Raw genomic sequence first — 20432 nt, 5'->3', positions numbered from 1 at the left:
TACTTGATTTATTTTTATTTAAATAATATCCCTTGAAGACATGGGCGTACCCAGGTTCTGGGCCAGGGGGGGCAAATTACCCCCCCCCCCCCTGCCCCCTCGGTACGCCCATGCTTGAAGACCTTTTTTTTATATTTTTTATGAGATAAGGGGGCAAACGAGCAAACGGGTCAACTGATGGAAAGCAACTTCCGTCGCCCATGGACACTCGCAGCATCAGAAGAGCTGCAGGTGCGTTGCCGGCCTTTTAAGAGGGAATAGGGAAGGGTAGGGATGCGAAGGGAAGGGAAGGGAATAGGGTAGGGTAGGGAATAGGGGATTGGGCCTCCGGTAAACTCACTCACTCGGCGAAACACAGCGCAAGCGCTGTTTCACGCCGGTTTTCTGTGAAAACGTGGTATTTCTCCGGGCGAGCTGGCCCATTCGTGCCGAAGCATGGCTCGCCCACGTAGAAGACCTAGTTTATATTGCCTATAATTAAGACCACATATTAATCATTTTAATAATCATTACTATTTTACAATAACATAAAATAATAAAAACACATTTAGAGCATTGTAAGTTTATTTACACTAGAAAATAGAATAATATATCAAAGTATTTTTATATAATCTCTAAAAACATATTTTAAGTCTTAACATCAAAATTTAACATTGCTTGTATCTTATAAAAATAAGATGTCCATTTCATTTAAATAATATTACATATTATGTGATGATAGTAGCTTAATAAAAATGATTTGTTAAAAGATCTTTCTAAGATTCACAAGTTATACAGTATGTTACATAATATTTAATAATATTATGTAGATAATAGATTATTCTCCTCTAAATTTTAACATTAACAAATGACAAATTGTGTTAATAAGGCCTCTAAAATTACATAAGTAATTTTTTTTAAATATTCAAATACTATATCTAATGCAACTATGCATTGGTAAATTGTGTGAAGGTGTTACAAATTCATTTCAAGAGTAAGGGACAAGGCATAACACTGCGGCGTCGTATCAAAAAATAATCGCATAGTGATTTAGATTATGTAATGCGACGCCGCAACGTAGTTCAATACTTTGTAGCCTGCAGGTCCTTACACACAAGCTATATTACACATCAATCTTCTTTTATGAAAGCAGGCTTTCTCAAACCGCACTCAATAGGCCGAGACTATTGCGGATATGCATAACCTATCGGTAGTTTCACTCATAAGATAGTCGTTCTGCGGGCATGAGGCCGAAATATTTAATTTTGGTCCTGCTGCTTGTGCGGTCTCGCCTTAATCCGGTATTACACCTCACTGTATTCAGGGATCCTGACCCTGATATAGGGCCGAAAAACCCCCTTAACTTAGGGCCTTACCTGTCTGCAGAGTCTGAGAAAGTGTGGTGTAATCTCGGTTCTTACATTATATGGCGGGCAGCTGCCTTCGTTCTTGCGGCGTGAGGTCAGGGTGCCATACATCTACGATGAGCACGAGTCGCGCGCCCGTGCCGTTGTGCCACACCTTGTGTTCGAAGCTGTCGTCGAACATCAGGACTTTGCCCACCTCCCATTGTCTGTTAGAAAATATATTGTTAAGTCCGGTTGCTTGCTAGAAAGAAGTTGTTATGGAAAAAATATTAATAGATTTGAAAAAGGCCTAACGCTTTTTTATCATTCGAATATTGACGTTAGCGGAGGTTACAGGATACAGCGGTTCGAAAGCGGCTACGGAGCGGAGCGGGCACGTAGCGAATGCGTTGCGGACGCGTAACGGATTCGCCGCGAATGTGCAACGAATTCGTCGCGGACGCGCAAGGTAACCGCTGCCGGCTACGAATAGCAACGTAGACGCCATTTTGTATATTTAATATATCTAAATTAAAAAAATAATAAGTATATTTAATATACTTGGTCTCGTTATCCACGCGTATGAACGTGTTGCGTGTGTTGGACAGTCCGAGGTGCATGCGCAGGCGGCAGTTGGTGGGGCCGACGTGCGCGCGAACGTGCGTACCCGCAGCCATCAAGCTGAATTTCACCTGGTGAAGGTCAAGATTTAATAAAAAAGCGTTAATTTAAGATTTACACAGAGTCCATAAAGTAAAATTTAAAAACATTTAAAATTTTTGCGATTACTAAGAGATAAGCTTAATTCTATTTAAATATCTCATGGGATTTTTTTTGCATTGTATTACATTTTGTAAGCAGTAGTTGTGATGCAAAGGCAGAAATGAATGACAATTTACAATTTTCAAAGATTTTTTTTAATGTTATTTAAAACGTCCATAACTTTTATTAGCAACAACCTAGTGGTAATAACTAGTGGTAATGGTAATCGGTATATAATTAAACTTTCTATAACATTATTACTCGTCAGCACGTTTGCCTCCTTTTTCATAGAAAGAACACGGTAACAGTACCTGACCGCGGCGGCAGGCAGCGGCGCGGGCGATGCTGCACGTGACGGGCGCGCGCGCGCACCGCCCCGGGATCTCGCGGCCGCGCACGAACAGATCCATCTGCGTCCAATCGCCCCTCTCTTTCAGACCCTCCTTCTCTTTCTCGTACAACTCCTTTGCCGCCTCGCCCTCTTTCAGTATTTCCCTCCAGGATTTTTCTAAGGCTCGAGCTATGTTCGCGTACGGCGTATCCTCGACCCGCCACCAGGGGCGGCTTTTTAGCCGTGGCACGTTGTAGAGGGACCTCTGGGACGGAGATAGGAAGTGGCCGTGCTTCGCTCCGCGTTTGTGAACTTCGTGAGCCTCGTCTACTCGCCCTAGCAGCATCAGGGCATCTCCTAGGTGGTAGTAGAATCGAGGCTCGTTGGCTGGCCCCGTGTCCCCTTCTAGGGCTTTCTGGAGTGCAACGACGGCTTCCTCTAGTTTGTTGTGTTGGTTCTTCATCACGAAGCCGTGATGGGCCAACGCCAAGCGGTCGTCGGGCCACAACTTCAGGGTTTCTTTAAGAACTTCTTCCGCCAAATCTGCCCTGTCAAAGAAAATTAAGGTTTAACATTTTGCGGACCAGATATTTTGATCAATAGAAAATTAAAAATATTTAATTGGACATACCGATTGGCCATTAGGAAGGATATTGTTAAGTTATTGCGATACCCGACCACATTAGGAAATCTTCTGATCAACAGTCTATAGACGGGCTCGGCACTCAAGTACTTTCCTGGAAAATAGTAGTAAAATATTAAAGTTAGGTAAGTACCTACATTATATTATGTATTAGTAAAAGGTTTCAAAATTTGCAGAGAATTTTCTAAATACATTGTAGTTAAATGTGATTAAAATAATGAATTTACAGAAATTAAATTATAACATTGTTGAAAGTTACCTCCAAACTGCATCCTGTCAATGGTCCTTAGTGCAATTTCTTTTAGCCTCTTATTGCTGAACCCTTCGTTCATTTTGAGGAGATGCAGGTATGCGTTGATAGCTCGGGACAGAAGCGTGTTGTCCCTTTTCTTCTCAGCGCCCATGTCGAGCGCTCGTGCGGTGAGCCAGCGTGCTCGCGCGCTATTGGCCAGCGCCGCGACGCCAACTCGACGCTCGCACGATTGCCACGCCCCCTCCGCAGGTTAGTGTACAACAATCACACGCAAGTTCAAACACATAGTTGTTAGATTACGTCTACGCTGTCGTGAAGCGGACAGATAACGATCATAAGACATTCATGCGTTTATTAATGGCCTTTGTAATTAAGAGACGCAGTAGTACACTATACAACCATGGGCGCCGGCAGAAATAATTACCAAGGGGTGCAGATCTTAGTTTTTTTCTGTTCTTTCCTTTTCACTTTTTACGAACAACAGTGCCTGTCTATTTACGTCAATATAAAACGGTTAGAGCCGAAACATTACGAACTATCCTTGTACGGCATGGTAATAGGGTTACAAAATGCTTTTTATTTCAACAATTCCTGTTGATCCCGAGATTTCCAAGGGGAGCAAGTGCACCCCCTGGCACCCCCCTGCCGGCGCCCATGTATACAACCTGACAGCTAAGTTAGAATTATGAGGGAATAAATCATTAGATATTATTGGAATATAGCAGCAGGGACAAAACTAAAACTTTCGGACTTCTTAATGATCAATCTTATATTATTATATAAAGGGTCTTAAAAACTTCACAACCTTAAATACTAAGCACGCTATCAACAGAGTTGCCACAAATCTTTCATTGGAACGGGTTCATAAAATCATTAAATTGTTATTTTATTGGTCGCAGAAATGCTTTGGGTTGGGTTAAATAAATTTAAATGCAATTTTCTGGAAAGTTTGTGGCAACTTTGCATAATCTTAAAGTAGTATATGGAAGGGTAACAAACTGAAAAGTCATCGACAAATCGTTAGGGAAGAAAAGCGCAGGGTGCGGGCGCAAATCTTAGCCAGGCGATTTTTTCGACGAGTTATTATTATTAAATGGCACAACGAGCAAATTAAAACTAAGTAGGATCTAATACAAAATAAAACATTAGTCAAGCCATTCCTGAAATTACATAAATTATTATAATATCAGGAGACCGAAATCGTAATTTAATATTTTTATTGGCGGTTAAACCTACGTTGTTTTAACTTTATTTCTGAATGAAAAATGTGAATACAAAGCTACGGATAGGCTTTGAATTGGTTCTCCGTTTTTTATCCTGGAATTTTCTTAACTTTGTTTTGTGCCATAATTTATAATATTATTATGTTGAGGTCCAAGTTCACCAACGTCTGTCAGTGTTAACAGCTGGTTAAAATGTCATGTCTTCTCTTTCATTAAATTAAACGAAGATCGGAGTGATAGCACGATATTTAACTAAGGATTAACCCAGACTTAAGTATGCCTAATAATAACAAAGCTTAGCAATAATACCTGGCGGAGTTCTTCCTCTGCGCGGTCGAGTTCTTGTCTCCAGTGCGCTTCGCTCGGCTCGCCCGGCCACAAGTGGTCTACACTATTACCACCGTCTTCTGAAAAATCGGATAAATCACATCTGGGGTGTGAGCCACAACCTTTTCGTTTTCGCTTCGTTATAGAATCGCCGATGAAAATATATAGAATTGGCATAAGCGTTCGTTAATATGACGTTGACGTTCGACTCGTCTTATGTCAATTCCATACATTTTGATCGGCGATTCTATAACGAAGCGAATACGAAAAAGTTTCGGCTAAAATGGCCAGGGGTCTCATTCATTGCAATTCTTCATTCGGAGATGACTACTTTACGCAATGGCCAATATACACTCGGCGCGCCAAGCGTTGGCCAATAACAGCGAATTCGAATCTAGTATTAGGAACAACCTCGCTGAAGTCACTGTGACTGAAATTCGGAATACATTGATGATTGGGAGATATAATAATATAGCTGAAGACTAAAGACAACGTTTTAAAACTATACTCCGTTCAAATTCAATTTTTAAAGAGCATGGGACATTTTAGTATGAAGCCTGGTATACCTACAAATTCGCGATAAAAAAAAAGTCATTTTGGCGGCAAGAGATGAAACATGTGCCAATCGATAGTACATCAAAATATAAATATTAAATACTCTTTGGTAAAATGTCGTAACTGATACGGTTTCGGAATAAATAAGAGTTAAAAAATATATATTTTTTCCAGTTTTTTAAATTATTTGTTACTTCTTTTGTATTTTTTTTAACTCTTATTTATTCCGAAACCGTATCAGTTACGAGTTACGACATTTTACCAAAGAGTATTTGCTATATTTTGTATTTTGATGTACTATCGATTTGCACATGTTTCATCTCTTGCTGCCAAAATGAGGTTTTTTTCAAAATTTCCAAATAATATGGTATACCAATAATTAGGCTCCTTCCTCTTTAAAATTGGTTTACAACCGACAACACATTCAAATCACAATGAAACAGAACGGAGTTTAGATGATATAGGAATTATGTATTAATTTATTATAGTTCTATCATCAAAAAAGTTAAAGAACAACAAAATACAGAAAACATTTATAAACAATCTTGTTTATAAATGTTTTCTATGCAAAATTTAATGAAAATTTATTATTAAAAATGAAGAAACGACAAACAAAACTAAAATAACACAAAATGTTAGTAGAACTCACATTAGTCATGCTTTATGTTATACATGCTCTAACGACACGAGTAAGCGAGCACTCGGTTTTACTCTGTCCAGGCCTATGTGGTTCCGGCAAGCGGCCATATTTAGCATCGAGCCGACTCAGTAGCTCCGCATCATCTACATCCGATATTTCCTCCTCCTCAATATCCTCTTCCTCGATTTCTTCATCAATTTCCTCGTCCACTATTTCCACATCATCGTCTGGCTCAACTTCTTCATCTTTGATAACGTTAGTCTCTTTCGATTGTTCGATTTCTTCGTCCTCTTCGATTTCGTCTTCGTCGCTGTACAATTCTTTATCTTTCTCTACTTGCTTCGGCGGTTCCTAAATGATAATTAAAATCTTGAGTTTGTGCGACCTAGCTACATAAATAACTTTCAAAAGTTTATCTTTTACCTCTTTTACAACCGGCTTAGGCTCTTCTTTTGGTACAATTTTTTTTGGAGCTGCGACATCAATGTTTTTAATTTTTTGTACTACTTCTTCGATGATTTCTTTTTCCGGGAGAGCACTTTCTTCAGTATCTTCTGTTTCTTGATCATCTAAATGTTGAGGTACTAGAGTCATTCGACGATCAACGAGCAGAGGCTCTTCAGTATCATTTTCTTCTTCGGCTTCATCTGTTTAAAAGTTTTATTGCTTTCTTATATTGTAATATATTGACACAGAACTAACTGTATTCCTATAAGTACAAATAATATTACAAAATTTTAATTTTCCTATTACAATAAAAAGTCACTATTCCATTTGATAGTGGAGATTATATTAGTTCAAATCATCAACTACTTTTTTACAGTTTAATGTAAATTACAAAAAAACTAGGCTGAATAATATGCTCTTCAATTTGTACTATTAAAGAAATTGATTCCTAGGCAGAAGGGGGACGTACGTAGTTTGGTCACGTTACGTCAAACCCAGCCGACAGATCACAAATAACATTCAATTGACACGGTCCGACCAAATGACGTTGGTCTGTCAACTGTCTAGGAATCAATTTCCTCGATGGTACATTCTAACAAAACTATATTGCATGCTGCATGACTTGATTTGAGTTTTTAATCAATGATTTTGAATAAATAACTGTACCATCGAGGAGATTGATTCCTGGGCAATTGACAGACCAACGTCATTTAGTCTGATCATGTCAATTCAATGTTAATAATTGTGATCTGTCGGCTGGGTTAGAACTTAGACATAACGCGACCAAATTATTTAGGTCCGCCATCTGCCTAGGAATCAACTCTGATAGTACATCTACAAATAAAACTGAAGCTACCCACCCCTCGGCGCCGCGCAGCGCCGCAGTACAGCGTGCGTGGCGACCAGTAACGCCCCGCCTACCACCAGCTTCAGCCACACTGTAACACGTATGACGTCATCAGTGTACAGAAGCTCAAGCGTTATCTGGCTATAAGCTAATACAAGTACCCTGATATCACTTTTTAATATAACATCAGTGTAGCGTCGTTTCTTATTCGACCCAGTGTGTCTCTAGTCAAAGTGTTATTCTCATGAAATAACAAAGCAACGATTTTTTTATATTGTGAGACATAGTTTAATCGGTTACAGGCTAGATTGAACAAGGATAAAGCTGCATTAATGTTGCATTAAAATAGAGGAAATGTGGTACAGGGCAGAGAAGCACATTTATTTTAAAGCTACTAATTACAATAATTAATGACAGGACATATCTTATGTAGCTACTACTTTCTATTGTATTCTAGCTAAAGAACATAACGACAATATTAAATCTTTTCAATTACTTGGACATTGTTAATAGTAATGATTTAAGACAGCCTCCAAAAATCATAATAGTTAGAGATAACAATTAACATTTATAGCGAGCCTAAAACATCAATTTTTATATCCAAATTCTAAATCTAGCCTGTAACTTCATATTACATTCCATTCAGACCTCAACAATATATCCATTATCCAATATTCTTGGTTTACGCTCTCCCTAGTGCAAACTATAGCTAACACTTGTAAGGTAGCTCTATGTCGTGAGCGGAAACAAAACAAAGTTAGACGCAATAACATATTGTCTAGATCGTAAATAGAATGTACCAACATCTAACATTTGTTGTACATTATGCCACAAATTAACTGTTACACCGATTACAGCATTTAGAAGCTTCTAAATACGAATTAGCTAAGACTATTATTAAAATACGTTATATGCGTATTATGTAAACGTTATAAATTACCTCCCATTTGGCCGAAGCCATGAAAAACATCAAGATTAAGTAAATCCATAGTCATTATTGACAAAAGCCGAGAGACGTGTTACTGTGGTGTAGCGATAAGTGCGAGTAACGTATTTTTGGAGTGAAAACGCGTAGGCGAGGTCAGGCAAAGCTCGCGACGTATTTATACCTATCTGTCGTTACATGCAGTATGGAATTCATTAAGTCATTGTAGTCAATACAGAATGCTAATTATTACATAATAATTAGCATTCATTAGCACAATAATTAGCATCAACCCTAATAAAATTTTCTCTACATAGAGAAAATTTTATTAGGGTTGTCCGTAGCCAAATAGCAAAAAACGGAACCCTTATAGATTCGTCATGTCTGTCTGTCTGTCCTTCCGTCCGTATGTCACAGCCACTTTTCTCCGAAACTATAAGAGCTATACTATTGAAACTTGGTAAGTAGATGTAGTCTGTGAACCGCAATAAAATTTTGATACAAAAATGGAAAAATTATTAAAAAATTTAGGGGTCCCCATAGGTACAACTGAAACAAAAAAAATTTTCATCTAACCTATGCGTGTGGGGTGTCTATGGATAGGTGTTTAAAAATCATATTGAGGTTTCTAATATAATTTTTTTCTAACCTGAATAGTTTGCGAGAGAGACTCTTCCAAAGTGGTAAAAAGTGTGTCCCCCCCTCTAACTTCTAAAGTAGGGGCAATTCTATTATATTCTTTCAATTCTAAAAAACATAATATGTATATGATGTACATTACTATAAAAACTACCAACGAAAATTGGTTTGAACGAGATCTTGCAAGTAGTTTCTTTTATACGTCATAAATGATAAACCTTAATTTAACTTTCATTAAATCAACTGAAATATAAAAATAAATCAAAAACCTTTTAATTTCATAGAAATAAACCTTATTGCTGCTCCGGAACCCTTCATGGGCGAGTCCAACTCGCCGGTTTTTTTTTTTGTGTTTCCTTGGTTTGTTCAGATTAAACAGGTTTTAAAACGACTGGACAGACTTTGATATAATAAGATCATTCTCGTGGTCTAGTAAATCTTTCTTTTCTGGATTTTTGTTTTTGTAATCATTAAGAGATGGCGCCATGTTGGCACTTTTTGAGATTTAGCCCGGCCAGAACAGAGGCCATCCGCGGTCCGCCTAACATGCTTGGACTAATAAAATCTTATAAATGCTTACTTATTAATATAAAATTATAAATATTAACTGTGAAATAGGAGTATAAAATTATTGTTACGAAAACATTTGAAAAATTTCAGATGCATGAAACGGAATTTATGTCAATAGAGATTGACTCTGTTGAATCGAAATCAAATCGATAAAAAAGGGCGGCCATCTTAAATCGCCGGCACCACTGAAATTTCAGTACGAAATCGATAATTTCGATTGCAATTCCTTTACTATACTATATATTTTTAAATTATCGATTAATTTTTGTTAGGTAACTTCCCTACTATTGTCAATTATAATGTGTCACGCATATCATCATAAAACGCACAAACTATAGTTTAAATTATATGAAACACACGTCAGATTTTTTTATATAAAAGTAGGAGGCAAACGAGCAAATAGGTCAAACGAGCAATAGGTCTGATAGAAAGCAACTACCGTCGTCCATGGATACTCGCAAAATCGGAATACGCTGTCTTCTTGAAATATTGAAGAAGAGAGCGTATTTAAGCAAGCAGTGGACTACCCTGAGTAGTGACAGATGCGTTCAATAAATATAAAATAAAAACATTATCCTGCATTCAAAACGCAAATTCAATATTCATATTTTTAGAGACGATTATCTTTGTTTTCCCAGCTTCTTAAAATAAACTGTTTTTATTTAATTATAACATTTTACCCAAACTACGTTTTAGTGATAGTTCCACCTTAGTAACAAGAAACTTTTTTTTTGTAGTCCATTTTGGACATTATTCTTTCTGATCAGAAAAATTCGACGCCCGCCGGAACGCTCTCTGTTCATACATTTTGTTGTATAACCCGCATACTAACAGAATTGTGACGTGTCAAACTGTATGAGCGGGGCGTGGCGTCCGAATTTTTCTGATCAGAAATTCGGATAATGTGCGGTCGGGCTAAATATTGGTAAGAAAATAACTATCGCCATCTAGCGACAACTAAGAAAACTGCTGACTAGTACTGTAGGATGTACCCTATGTAATAATAATTGTAACCATTTACAAAGGATTACATGTTGACAATCAATCTATAACAGAATACACAGACATATTTACAGTTAAGTAATTAGAGATATTTTACTCAGACAACACCCTTGAACTTTATACTGACTGAAAAATTCAATCTCATTAAACGTCCAACGTAAAATGACTCTGAACAAATTACTATATAGAAAACATTTTACCTAATTAAATATTTTTTTACAATATGATTACTAAGATAGTTAAGACCTAATATGATTCGTTTTTATAGTCATAATACTACAAACTTATATGTACTTAATATTATATAGAGTTATATGGTGCAATTCATGCTTAACAGTATTTCATTCTTATGTCCTAATTTTCAATATCAGTCAAAGAATCTAATTATGAGGCCATCATTTACTGGTTTGGCAGTCTTCCATGAAAAATAGCCATCACTAAGTATGTTCTCATATTGTACCAGTACATTGGACCGTACGATTTAACTAGATTTCATTGGCTACCGAGACGTGAGCTTGTACTGGTCATTGTGCTGGAAAATGTAGGCTTGCCCCTCTCTTATATTATCCTCTCAGGTATTTCTCCAGCATGCAATGTGTTAGTATGCATTACTTCCAGTAAACCACACAATAATATATAGTCTGCCTAGGAAAAAACCTTCACTGACACTGAAAATGTAACTTAGAGACATTTAAACCTGGCTTACAGTCTTACATTAATAACTTAGACATTATTAAGCCAGGGTTTTCAGCCATATTAGCATCTTAAAATTAAACATCTATAGACAGACTTAAATATCTCGTAGATATACTATTACTGGCGATTCATTTCAAATCACTAAGTGCATAGGAAACTTCGTATTAAATGAATTTGGACGAAATTTTGTGACTTGCTTCATAGTTTGGATGCATTCTTCTTTTTTCCTAGCTAGACGTTACATACCATATTTAGCCTCTGTCAGGATTCTATGCTGATGACATAACCATAGCTTTAGAACCTTCGAGGTGAACTAATCGACAACTATATTCATTGCAGAAGCAACACACAATAATAAATGTTCTACTCACTGTGTGAGGACTCATCCACTTCTTTACGTAGCTCCTCCTGACGTTTCTCATACTCCTCTTCGTCAGCTAATGTGTCTGGAGGTTTCACAATCACCGTTTCTTCTTCAATCTGCAATAATAGGGCTTATTAACACACAATTACAAATGCACACATGCAAAACTTGCACTATAAGTAAGTATTAAGTATATTAGCAATTATGGGGCACCAATATATAGGATTAGGCTTAGTTTGGGCTCCAAGTCTCCCACAAATTACTACATTGTAATTTTGGGATAAATAAATAAATATTATTACTATTTTTTTATGTGCAAGCAGGCACCCTAATGTGAGCTTTGTTACTCACAGTTATATTATAATTATTACAAATGTGGTAAATCCTGAAACTAATGTAAATGACATTGAAGATGGATGAATACTTGCAACTCTTATTTTTAGACAACAGCTATATATCTTGTATTAAATTTAATTATATAGTTTACTAGATATTCCGCGCGGCTTCGCCCGCGTAATTTAGGAATTTCACGGAAACCCTACATTTTTCCGCAAAAAATAACCTATGTTCCTTCACGTGGTCTTTTAATTATTCATGTGTGCCAATTAGCATAAAAGTTGCTCCAGTAGTTTTTAACATAATAAGCAATTTTAAATAGTTTCCCCCGTTTTTTTCACATTTTCCTCTATTTCTTCGCTTCTATTTGTGTTGAGCGTGATAAAATATAGCCTATAGCCTTCGTCGATAAATGGGCTATCTAACACCGAAAGAATTTTTCAAATCAGACCAGTAGTTCCTGAGATTAGCGCTTTCAAACAAACAATCTCTTCTACTTTATAATATTAAGTATAAATTAGCTTTAAAAAATCATCAACACAGTAATCGATAACGATTATTCCGTGTTCATATTCTGTATTTATTAATTCCAGTACGTCATACTATAAAAACAGCCGTGTTATTGCTCTATTTTATCATACCGTCAATTCCTTATACAATGTGTCCCAACACCGGTGTCCGATCCTTTAATGATGATCTATGGCATATTTTATCGACAAATTGGCTCTCGAATTTTTTCTCTCTCTCAAGGTTGTAAAATGGCAGCCATTTTAGTTTTTTTCGGGCTTTCACACTAATCTTACCAGTACTTCTCATGTAAATATCCTATAAAGATAAAAACCGGCCAAGTGCGAGTTGGACTCGCCCATAAAGGGTTCCGCAGCAGCAATAAGGTTTACTTGTAAGAAATTAAAAGGTTTTTGATTTATTTTTGTATTTTAGTTGATTAACTGAAAAATAAATTAAGGTTTACCATTTATGACGTATAAAAAAAACTACTTGGTAGATCTCGTTCAACCCAATTTTCGTTTGTATTTTATAGTAATGTACATCATATTATATATTTTTTTTAATTATATCCCCTACTTTAGAAGTTACGTCCCCCCTACACACATTTTACCACTTTGGAAGAGTCTCTCTCGCAAACTCTTCAGGTTAGAAAAAAAATGATATTAGAAATCTCAATATGTTTTTTAAAGACCTATCCATAGATATCCTCCCACACGCATAGGTTAGATGAAAATTTTTAAAGCCAATTTGTCACTAAAATATGCCATACATCATGGACATTAAAGGATCGGACACTGGTGTCGGGACACATTGTATGTAAAGAGAATAAAAATTTACCTCGTCAAAAGCAGCACCACTGGGTGCATTTATAATTTCCACTGGTGGTTCATCACCATCATCGATAGCTTCAAGAAAGTCATCATCTTCACCACTCTCGTCTGCTTTAGGCTCATCCTCCTCTTCCTTTGATTTATCTTTTGAAAGAGAAAAATATGGATATATACCATTTATAATTACCATCTGTTATCATAAAACACTATGATCTTTCAAAGACATTTGATGATAGTGGTATAAATTAAAATCTTGTGTATTTATCAGTTTTTAGCATATTATGGTAAAAGACGGATCTCTATCATTTATTATAATATCATCCATATCATGAAACATGCTATGATGAAAGTTTATTTTGTTTTAAAGACATACCGTGTACACAGTAGCATAAATAAATCTCGAGTTATCAAATATTTATACATTATTTTAAACAGAATAGCTTTCAATATCAATACTTGTGCAAGTTTCATACCTTCAACATTATCTTCGGGACTGTCTCGGTCTAATGTAGCTTCGGCAGATAATATTGCATCGTCAGTTATTTCCCTTTCTATTTTCTCCACCTCTATATCTTCTTCATCATCATCTTTCTCGTCTTCATCTTCATGTTCGTCTTCTTCCTAAAAATAAATAATAATGTAAATATTTTTTAAAGTTTGTAATAATATTCCCTGAAACAAAAATTAATAAGGGCAGAATCCAGTCTAGTATGAGTCTGTTGCTGCAGATATTTTTAGAACAAAGTAACACACAATTTATATTAATAAAGCCAATATGTTATGTTCATATTTTGTTAATTTTGAAATAACACACTGTAATTTATAAGTTGTTATAATGAAGCGTCACTAAAACACAATAGTAATAAAAAATCAGCCAAGTGCGAGTCGGACTCGCGCGCGAAGGGTTCCGTACCGTTATAGAGCAAAAGTAAGCCACAAATTGTGTTTTTTGTATGGGAGCCCCTCTCATTTTTTTTATTTTGTTTTAATATTATTATTAGTTATTAAAGTAGACATATAAAAAAGGATTTTATAAGAATTTCAAGTGTGTAATTATTACCATTATTGAAATCCAAAAAAGGCCAAAAAGGTCACGTTTCTTGTATGGAAATAAAAACAAAATAAAATTAATAATGAAGGGGTCATTATTAATTTTATTTTGTTTTTAGTATTTGTTGTTATAGCGGCAACAGAAATACACAATCTGTGAAAATTTCAGAAGTCTAGCTATAGCGGTTTTTGAGATACAGCCTGCTGACAGACAGACGGACAGACAGACAACGAAGTCTTAGTAATAGGGTCCTGTTTTTACCCTTTGGGTACGGAACCCTAAAAATCAGCATTAATCTTATATAATTTTGTAGTCCTAGAAGACTAAAAGTAAAGTCTGTAAGTAAATAAGTGCTAAGTACACATTGCTAAACCTTGAAGAATTAGTATAGAGTTTTTTTAATAGTTGTCATCATTAACTGCTAAAATCAAATAAATTATTTATAGCACACCAACATTAAGCAGGTACTTTGCCTTTTGTATTACTTATTTTGTCTCTTACACTAAATTTAGTTTCTCTGATGTATCTGTAATTTTCTTCTTTGCTATTAATCTGGTCTTCTTTATTTTCTTCTGCACTATTGGCATCATAATATGAATCATAAGGTTTTTCTGTAGAATCTTCAGTTTCTGGTTTGTCACTATAATAAGTGTGACTTTCTTGAACATTTTCATTGAATTTATTACCAATTTCTTCTGCTTCCTGAATTTTTTATTCATATAATAATTTAAATTTACCGAAATTTATAAAAGTAATAAATAAAAATAATAGTCATGCAGTAAATATAAATTATAAAATAAGTTTTAAAATATTTGTTATTTTTAAGCTGCAATTGTTATTTGCAATAAGTCATGTCTAGACTTAATTACCTAAAGCCAAGTTACGAAAACAAAGTTAATTTTGCTAAAAAGAAAAAAATGCATTGAAATACGACATTTATCACACCTCATTTGAATTAAAATTATTTGTGTATTTATCTTCTTCTTCACCATCATAAGGATTATCCACTTCTTCATCATCATCTTGATCATCATCAAGGCCATCGGTGTCATCATTATCAATTTCATCTTCTTTGTGATCCAAATAATTTTCACCTACTTCCCTTTCATTTTCCTCATCATTTCCGTCATCATCGTCTTCATTGTCTTCATCTATCTCATTATCATCATCATGGTCATCATCATCATCATTTAGGTCATCATCATCATCATTTAGGTCGTCATCATTCTCATGGTCCAAGCCATGATTTTCAGTATCATCTTCGTCTACATCATGTTCCTCAGCACTCTCTTCATCATTGCCAAGTTCATCTTCTTTTTGATTTGTACTGTATGCCTAAATTTGGATATGTGAAAAAATACAAAATGATTTCCATTTTATTGGATATTGGATATTTGAATTTTGTTTGATATCATTACTAATATTATTTGATATTATGACTAACATTACAAATTCGAATGTGTATCTGTCTGTATTTTACCTCTTCACGCTTAAGGGGCTGAACAGATTTAGATGAAATTTGGTATGGATATACCTTGGGGGACAGAAAGGACAAAGGATAGTTTTTACTGTGGAGAAATGTATGGTTCCAGCGCGATAAACGAATTTCAGTGCAACGGAGTTGCTCTGTTGCATGAGTCACAACAGTTTCTTATAAATACAAGTTAACTTACAGGATGTTTAAGTTCCAGTGTGTGCTCATCATGGTGATCATCATCAATAGTGTCTTCTATCCAACCTTCCAATACTCCAGAATATCGTGATTCAACAGAATTAGCCTCCACTGTCAAAAATAAAACAGATGTTTACTTATCACCATAAAATTCATGTTTTGGGATAATGATATGATATCTAATGAAAATGTTTATGCTGTAGTCACAGAAATAAAGTAACTTAGTTATTAATGTTAAATTATTTAATAGGGAGATATTAGGAGAATAGGGAGACTGTATGTGCGCCGCAGACTCCATCACACAAAAAGTGTGCTGTCTACGATCTCCCATATTATGCTATCAGCATCTGACCTTCAAGGATAGGTACATAATATGAGGTTTAGACTTATCTTTGAGGTTTAGACACAAAAAGTTTAAAACTTGTAAGTAATGTTGTTTTTTAATCTGCTATGTTAAAGTATTTTTTAAGAACTATGTTTCTGTAAGTATATTAAAAAAAATTAAGATGAACTCACATTCACTCAATCCTCTGTTTTCTAGAATAATTAAACCAATAAGCGTAATTAATACTGCTAGAAGAGAAAAGAAAATTATTTTGGCACACCAGTGTCCTCCCGTGCCATGATCATGCTGTGAGTGCATGAACACATCTCCTTCACCAAGAGCAGCTGCCGTTCCACGGGGTTCCTCGATACTTAATTCTTCTGTAATATATTAAGTAATGCATAAGATTTTAAAGTTGGAATGAAATACTTATATGAAAAAATAAACAGGCACAAAGATTAACCTACCTTTTTTCTTCTTCTTATCTTTTCGTTTTCGTGGTTGCACATCACCAGACATGGTTAAATTTTATCTATCTGACGCTAAACCAGCGGCAGAAGATTTACTTTTATTGTTTCATAACACCTGTGTAAAATAAATGAGGACAATAAAGACCTAATTTCAGTTATTCGAATGCATGCGTACAAATTCTATAATACGCAATTTTATTAAATGTATGGTCAGGTTAAGAAATGAAAATAGCCTACCTAACAAAGTACCACTGCCGCTTTCGTAAATTTATTTTAGAATTTAACCTAAAAATAACCGGCAAAGACAGCTGGGAAATTCAAGGCAAATTCCTGTCAAGTGTCAAACTTGACAATTCGTCATTGAATTTTGAAGTTCTAACACCACGTAAGTCACTTTTTGCCTTTTTTTAACCTTTTGATGCAATTCGCTAGAAAATCGGAAAACGTGTTGGCCAACAAAAACTCGTAAAATAGTTAAAAAGTAAATCTGAACTACTATAGAATCTGACAAAATTCAATTCATTTTTTCTGTCTCCTGAAAAGTTGCTATTTTTGACTTACGTGGTTACCTTCAACCATAGACATATTATATACTGTCGTAAAGACCACCTGACAACTCGAAAAAGCGTGACCATTTTTGATCTGTCAATGTGTGCGTGAGCTAATGATGTATATTTTACTATCGATAGTATAGTATTTTGCTATCGATAGTTTAGTCCGTTCGAGTTATTTTACCTGAGTTTCTATAAGAAATAAATAATATGCAACTTTGATAGATTTGTATTTCAAATTAGGTATCATAAATTTTAATTGGCAAAAAAAGGTGACGATTGAAAAGTAGATACACATTTTCTTTTGGAATGATTTTTCAATCGTCGGATATGTTATGACATGAGGTTCTTATAGGGGTAAATAATTTACACTTAACACATTATAAAGTTACTTATTTATTACTCAGGTAAAATCTATCTGGTAAATCAGTCCTTACATTAAAAGTAAACGTTGAAAGTAAACAACACACATAGTATATTATATTTTATTCTTAAATTAAATACATATTATAAAATATCATAATATTTTATTACAATTATTTTGAACCGACTTCCAAACAGGAGGAGTCTAGACGTTCGCCTGTGGATATATTTTTATGTATGTTCAACGATTACTCCGCCGTTTATGAACCGATTTTCAAATTTTTTCTTTTGCTGTACATTGTATTGTTCCGAGTAGGTATCATGTTCACAAAAGTGGTGGTCTGGTGATGGAAACAATGAGAAATCGAAGTGACTCTTTGATATTCAAATGGGAACATATGGTCCCAGAAAACGTTCAAAATCTTTCGATTAATAAATTTAAAAAAGTAGTCAAAGAACGTTTTGTGCCAAAGCCAAAATGATTTCATAATTGATGGCACATCTTGGGAGTAGAATGCTGAATGACTGCTTGCAAGGCTACTTCTACATGACTTACAATTATTATGTATCTATCTATGTTTACATTGTATAATTTTTAGTTACAGCATTGTAAATTTTGTTTTAAAAGATTTTTTTTTTTCTCACTTTTTTTGGTAAAAAGTGGGCGTGCGAGTTTCTTACGCCGGTTCTTCTCGTCGGCTTAGTTACCGAACCGGTGGTAGGCACCATGTGTTCTGAAAATATATTTTATTTTAGATTTGTTCAGAAATAAAGCAATTTTGATTTTGAATTTTTAAAACACCAACTGTAAGTATAGAAAACGTTAAGGACAGCTGAAATGAGTAAAATTATTATTTTTAAACAAAAAATTAAAACCGACTTCCAAGGCAATGACAATAGTAATATTATACTTAAATGAACTAAAAAGTATTAAATAATTCTTATTCTGTACTCAGTATTAATTCTGTTCTCAATCTTCATTATTTTGCAATCGGTACCAGCTAACCTAATCGCCAGTTCTCTGACAGAATAGGTATAACAGCAACTTATATACTTAGGACTGGTACCGACTTCAAAATTATGAAGATTGAGTACAGAATAAGGATTATTTAATACTTTTTAGTTCATATAAGTATAATCTTAAATGAACTAAAAAGCATTAATTGCTTATAATTGCTTATTTTTAATAATTGCTTCAGTAACAAGTGCAACAGTATGTCAAACTTACTGGCACAAATAAAGTTGGGATAGCTCCTTTAACCAAAATAGTATTTATTCTAATTTTTCTTTAAAAATTTTCAATGAAATGTTTGCCTACATATTGTTGAATTTTTCTTGGGATTCCAACCAACACGCCCAATTAATTTCAGCCATTTTCCTCTTATTAAAGGATCTTGAGGGAATCTGTAAAACAAATGATTATGATATATAAATATAAACCTTCCTCTAGTTTTAGAGTCACTCTATATTATAGTAGTTATATTATATTAGCTATATTATACTATACTATATTATATTAGTTAAAATAAGATAATATGTCCTTTTTAGTCCGGCCGCACATTTTCCGAATTTCTGATCACAAAAATTCGGACGCCCCGCCCCGCTCATACATTTTGACACGTCAGAAATTCTTTTAGTATGATGGGTCTACAACAAAATGTATGAACAGAGTGCGTTCCGCCGGGCGTCCGAATTTTTCTGATCAGAAATTTCGGATAATGTGCGGCCGGGCTTAAGGTCATAAATATAAAGGTAAATGATTTTTATTTTAGATTTATGTTATTGTAAAATATCGATAAGCATATCGATAAATTTGATTCAAGCACTAGCGTATATGTAAGAAATTTTGATGAAAAATTTTTCTTCAAAATTTGTGTAATATAGGAACAATAGTACCTTTAGTTACGCAAAATATGAAAGTAAAAGGGAGGATTCACAATATTTTATTTGAAATAGAGAACTAAAGACCAGAATATAGCAAAAATAAACACATCGTAGCAATTAGGACATGAAGATTAATTACGGGTGAAATGTATATTTTTCAGGATTATTCCTATGATTTACACTGCAATCACTCACAGCACAAGTTATTATTGTTATATATAATAGTATTTGTTGAAAATAACATACGATTTAAATAATAAATTGCAAATACCGAAAGGGCATAAAAACGATTGACGACTTTTGACGACCTGTCAAATAAAAGTTGTTACAATTTTCATTAGACTGCCTCTCTCTTTTCATCTTGTTATAATTCCATAAAGGATTTTCTTCTCTCTCGCACTCTTTGTTGGTCTTTAGCATTATATTATGTCTATGCCTTCAACGACGATTTGACAGTTGAGTGTTGACAAGTGGTTGACAGTTCACGACAATCCAACTGACGCTTAAGCTTTTTTTCTGTTATTATCGCATGGCACCTTTTACCCTCTCGGCTCATATTTCATAATAATATAAAGTCAAAAAAGAGTAGACGTATTATAACAGCTGCATACAATTTTGAAATCACATAAAAAATATATATAGTCCGTCAAGAAAGTGAAGAAATATTATATCACCTTGCACATTTTTATCTCGATTGAAAAAGGTTTATAATAAAATACAGTCTGTCAAGAAAGTGAGGAAATTAAAACATCGTAGTCATCCCTTTCAAATTAATCTAAGAAAAAAGCAAAAAAGGGATGACAGTTGACACTACGAATTACGATGCTGCCACTTTTTAATTTCTTCACTTTTTTGACAGACTATACCTGGCAAAAAAGTTTGTATTATTGT

The 20432-nt window shown here is 34.7% G+C and overlaps 1 protein-coding gene across 4 annotated transcripts; it reads right to left on the bottom strand.

The window, feature by feature from the left end:
• Nucleotides 1–550: 550 nt before the first annotated feature.
• On the bottom strand, nucleotides 551–17114 carry LOC121730743 (aspartyl/asparaginyl beta-hydroxylase). 4 transcript variants are annotated; one of them, XM_042119887.1, is made up of 18 exons: nucleotides 16981–17114; nucleotides 16741–16858; nucleotides 16465–16653; nucleotides 15950–16059; nucleotides 15222–15611; nucleotides 14778–14978; nucleotides 13699–13846; nucleotides 13233–13369; nucleotides 11557–11665; nucleotides 7367–7444; nucleotides 6483–6706; nucleotides 6131–6410; nucleotides 4847–4944; nucleotides 3321–3555; nucleotides 3050–3155; nucleotides 2399–2966; nucleotides 1887–2017; nucleotides 551–1552 (listed from the first exon to the last, which is right to left on the bottom strand). In XM_042119887.1, exons 2-18 carry the CDS (start codon nucleotides 16790–16792, stop codon nucleotides 1402–1404), a joined length of 3207 nt encoding a protein of 1068 aa, XP_041975821.1. In that variant the 5' UTR covers nucleotides 16793–16858; nucleotides 16981–17114; the 3' UTR covers nucleotides 551–1401. The 4 variants fall into 4 exon arrangements, with proteins under 4 accessions (XP_041975821.1, XP_041975822.1, XP_041975824.1 ...); XM_042119888.1 differs by lacking the exons at nucleotides 14778–14978; nucleotides 16981–17114 and having other exon boundaries at nucleotides 16741–16970; XM_042119890.1 differs by lacking the exons at nucleotides 14778–14978; nucleotides 15222–15611; nucleotides 16981–17114 and having other exon boundaries at nucleotides 16741–16968.
• Nucleotides 17115–20432: the final 3318 nt, after the last annotated feature.

The sequence above is a fragment of the Aricia agestis genome, chromosome 9 (genome assembly GCF_905147365.1).
Source record: "Aricia agestis chromosome 9, ilAriAges1.1, whole genome shotgun sequence".
In the NCBI taxonomy this organism is placed as follows: domain Eukaryota; kingdom Metazoa; phylum Arthropoda; class Insecta; order Lepidoptera; family Lycaenidae; genus Aricia; species Aricia agestis.
The sequence above is the reverse complement of the archived record's forward strand: the minus strand, read 5'-3'. Positions and strand labels throughout refer to the sequence as shown.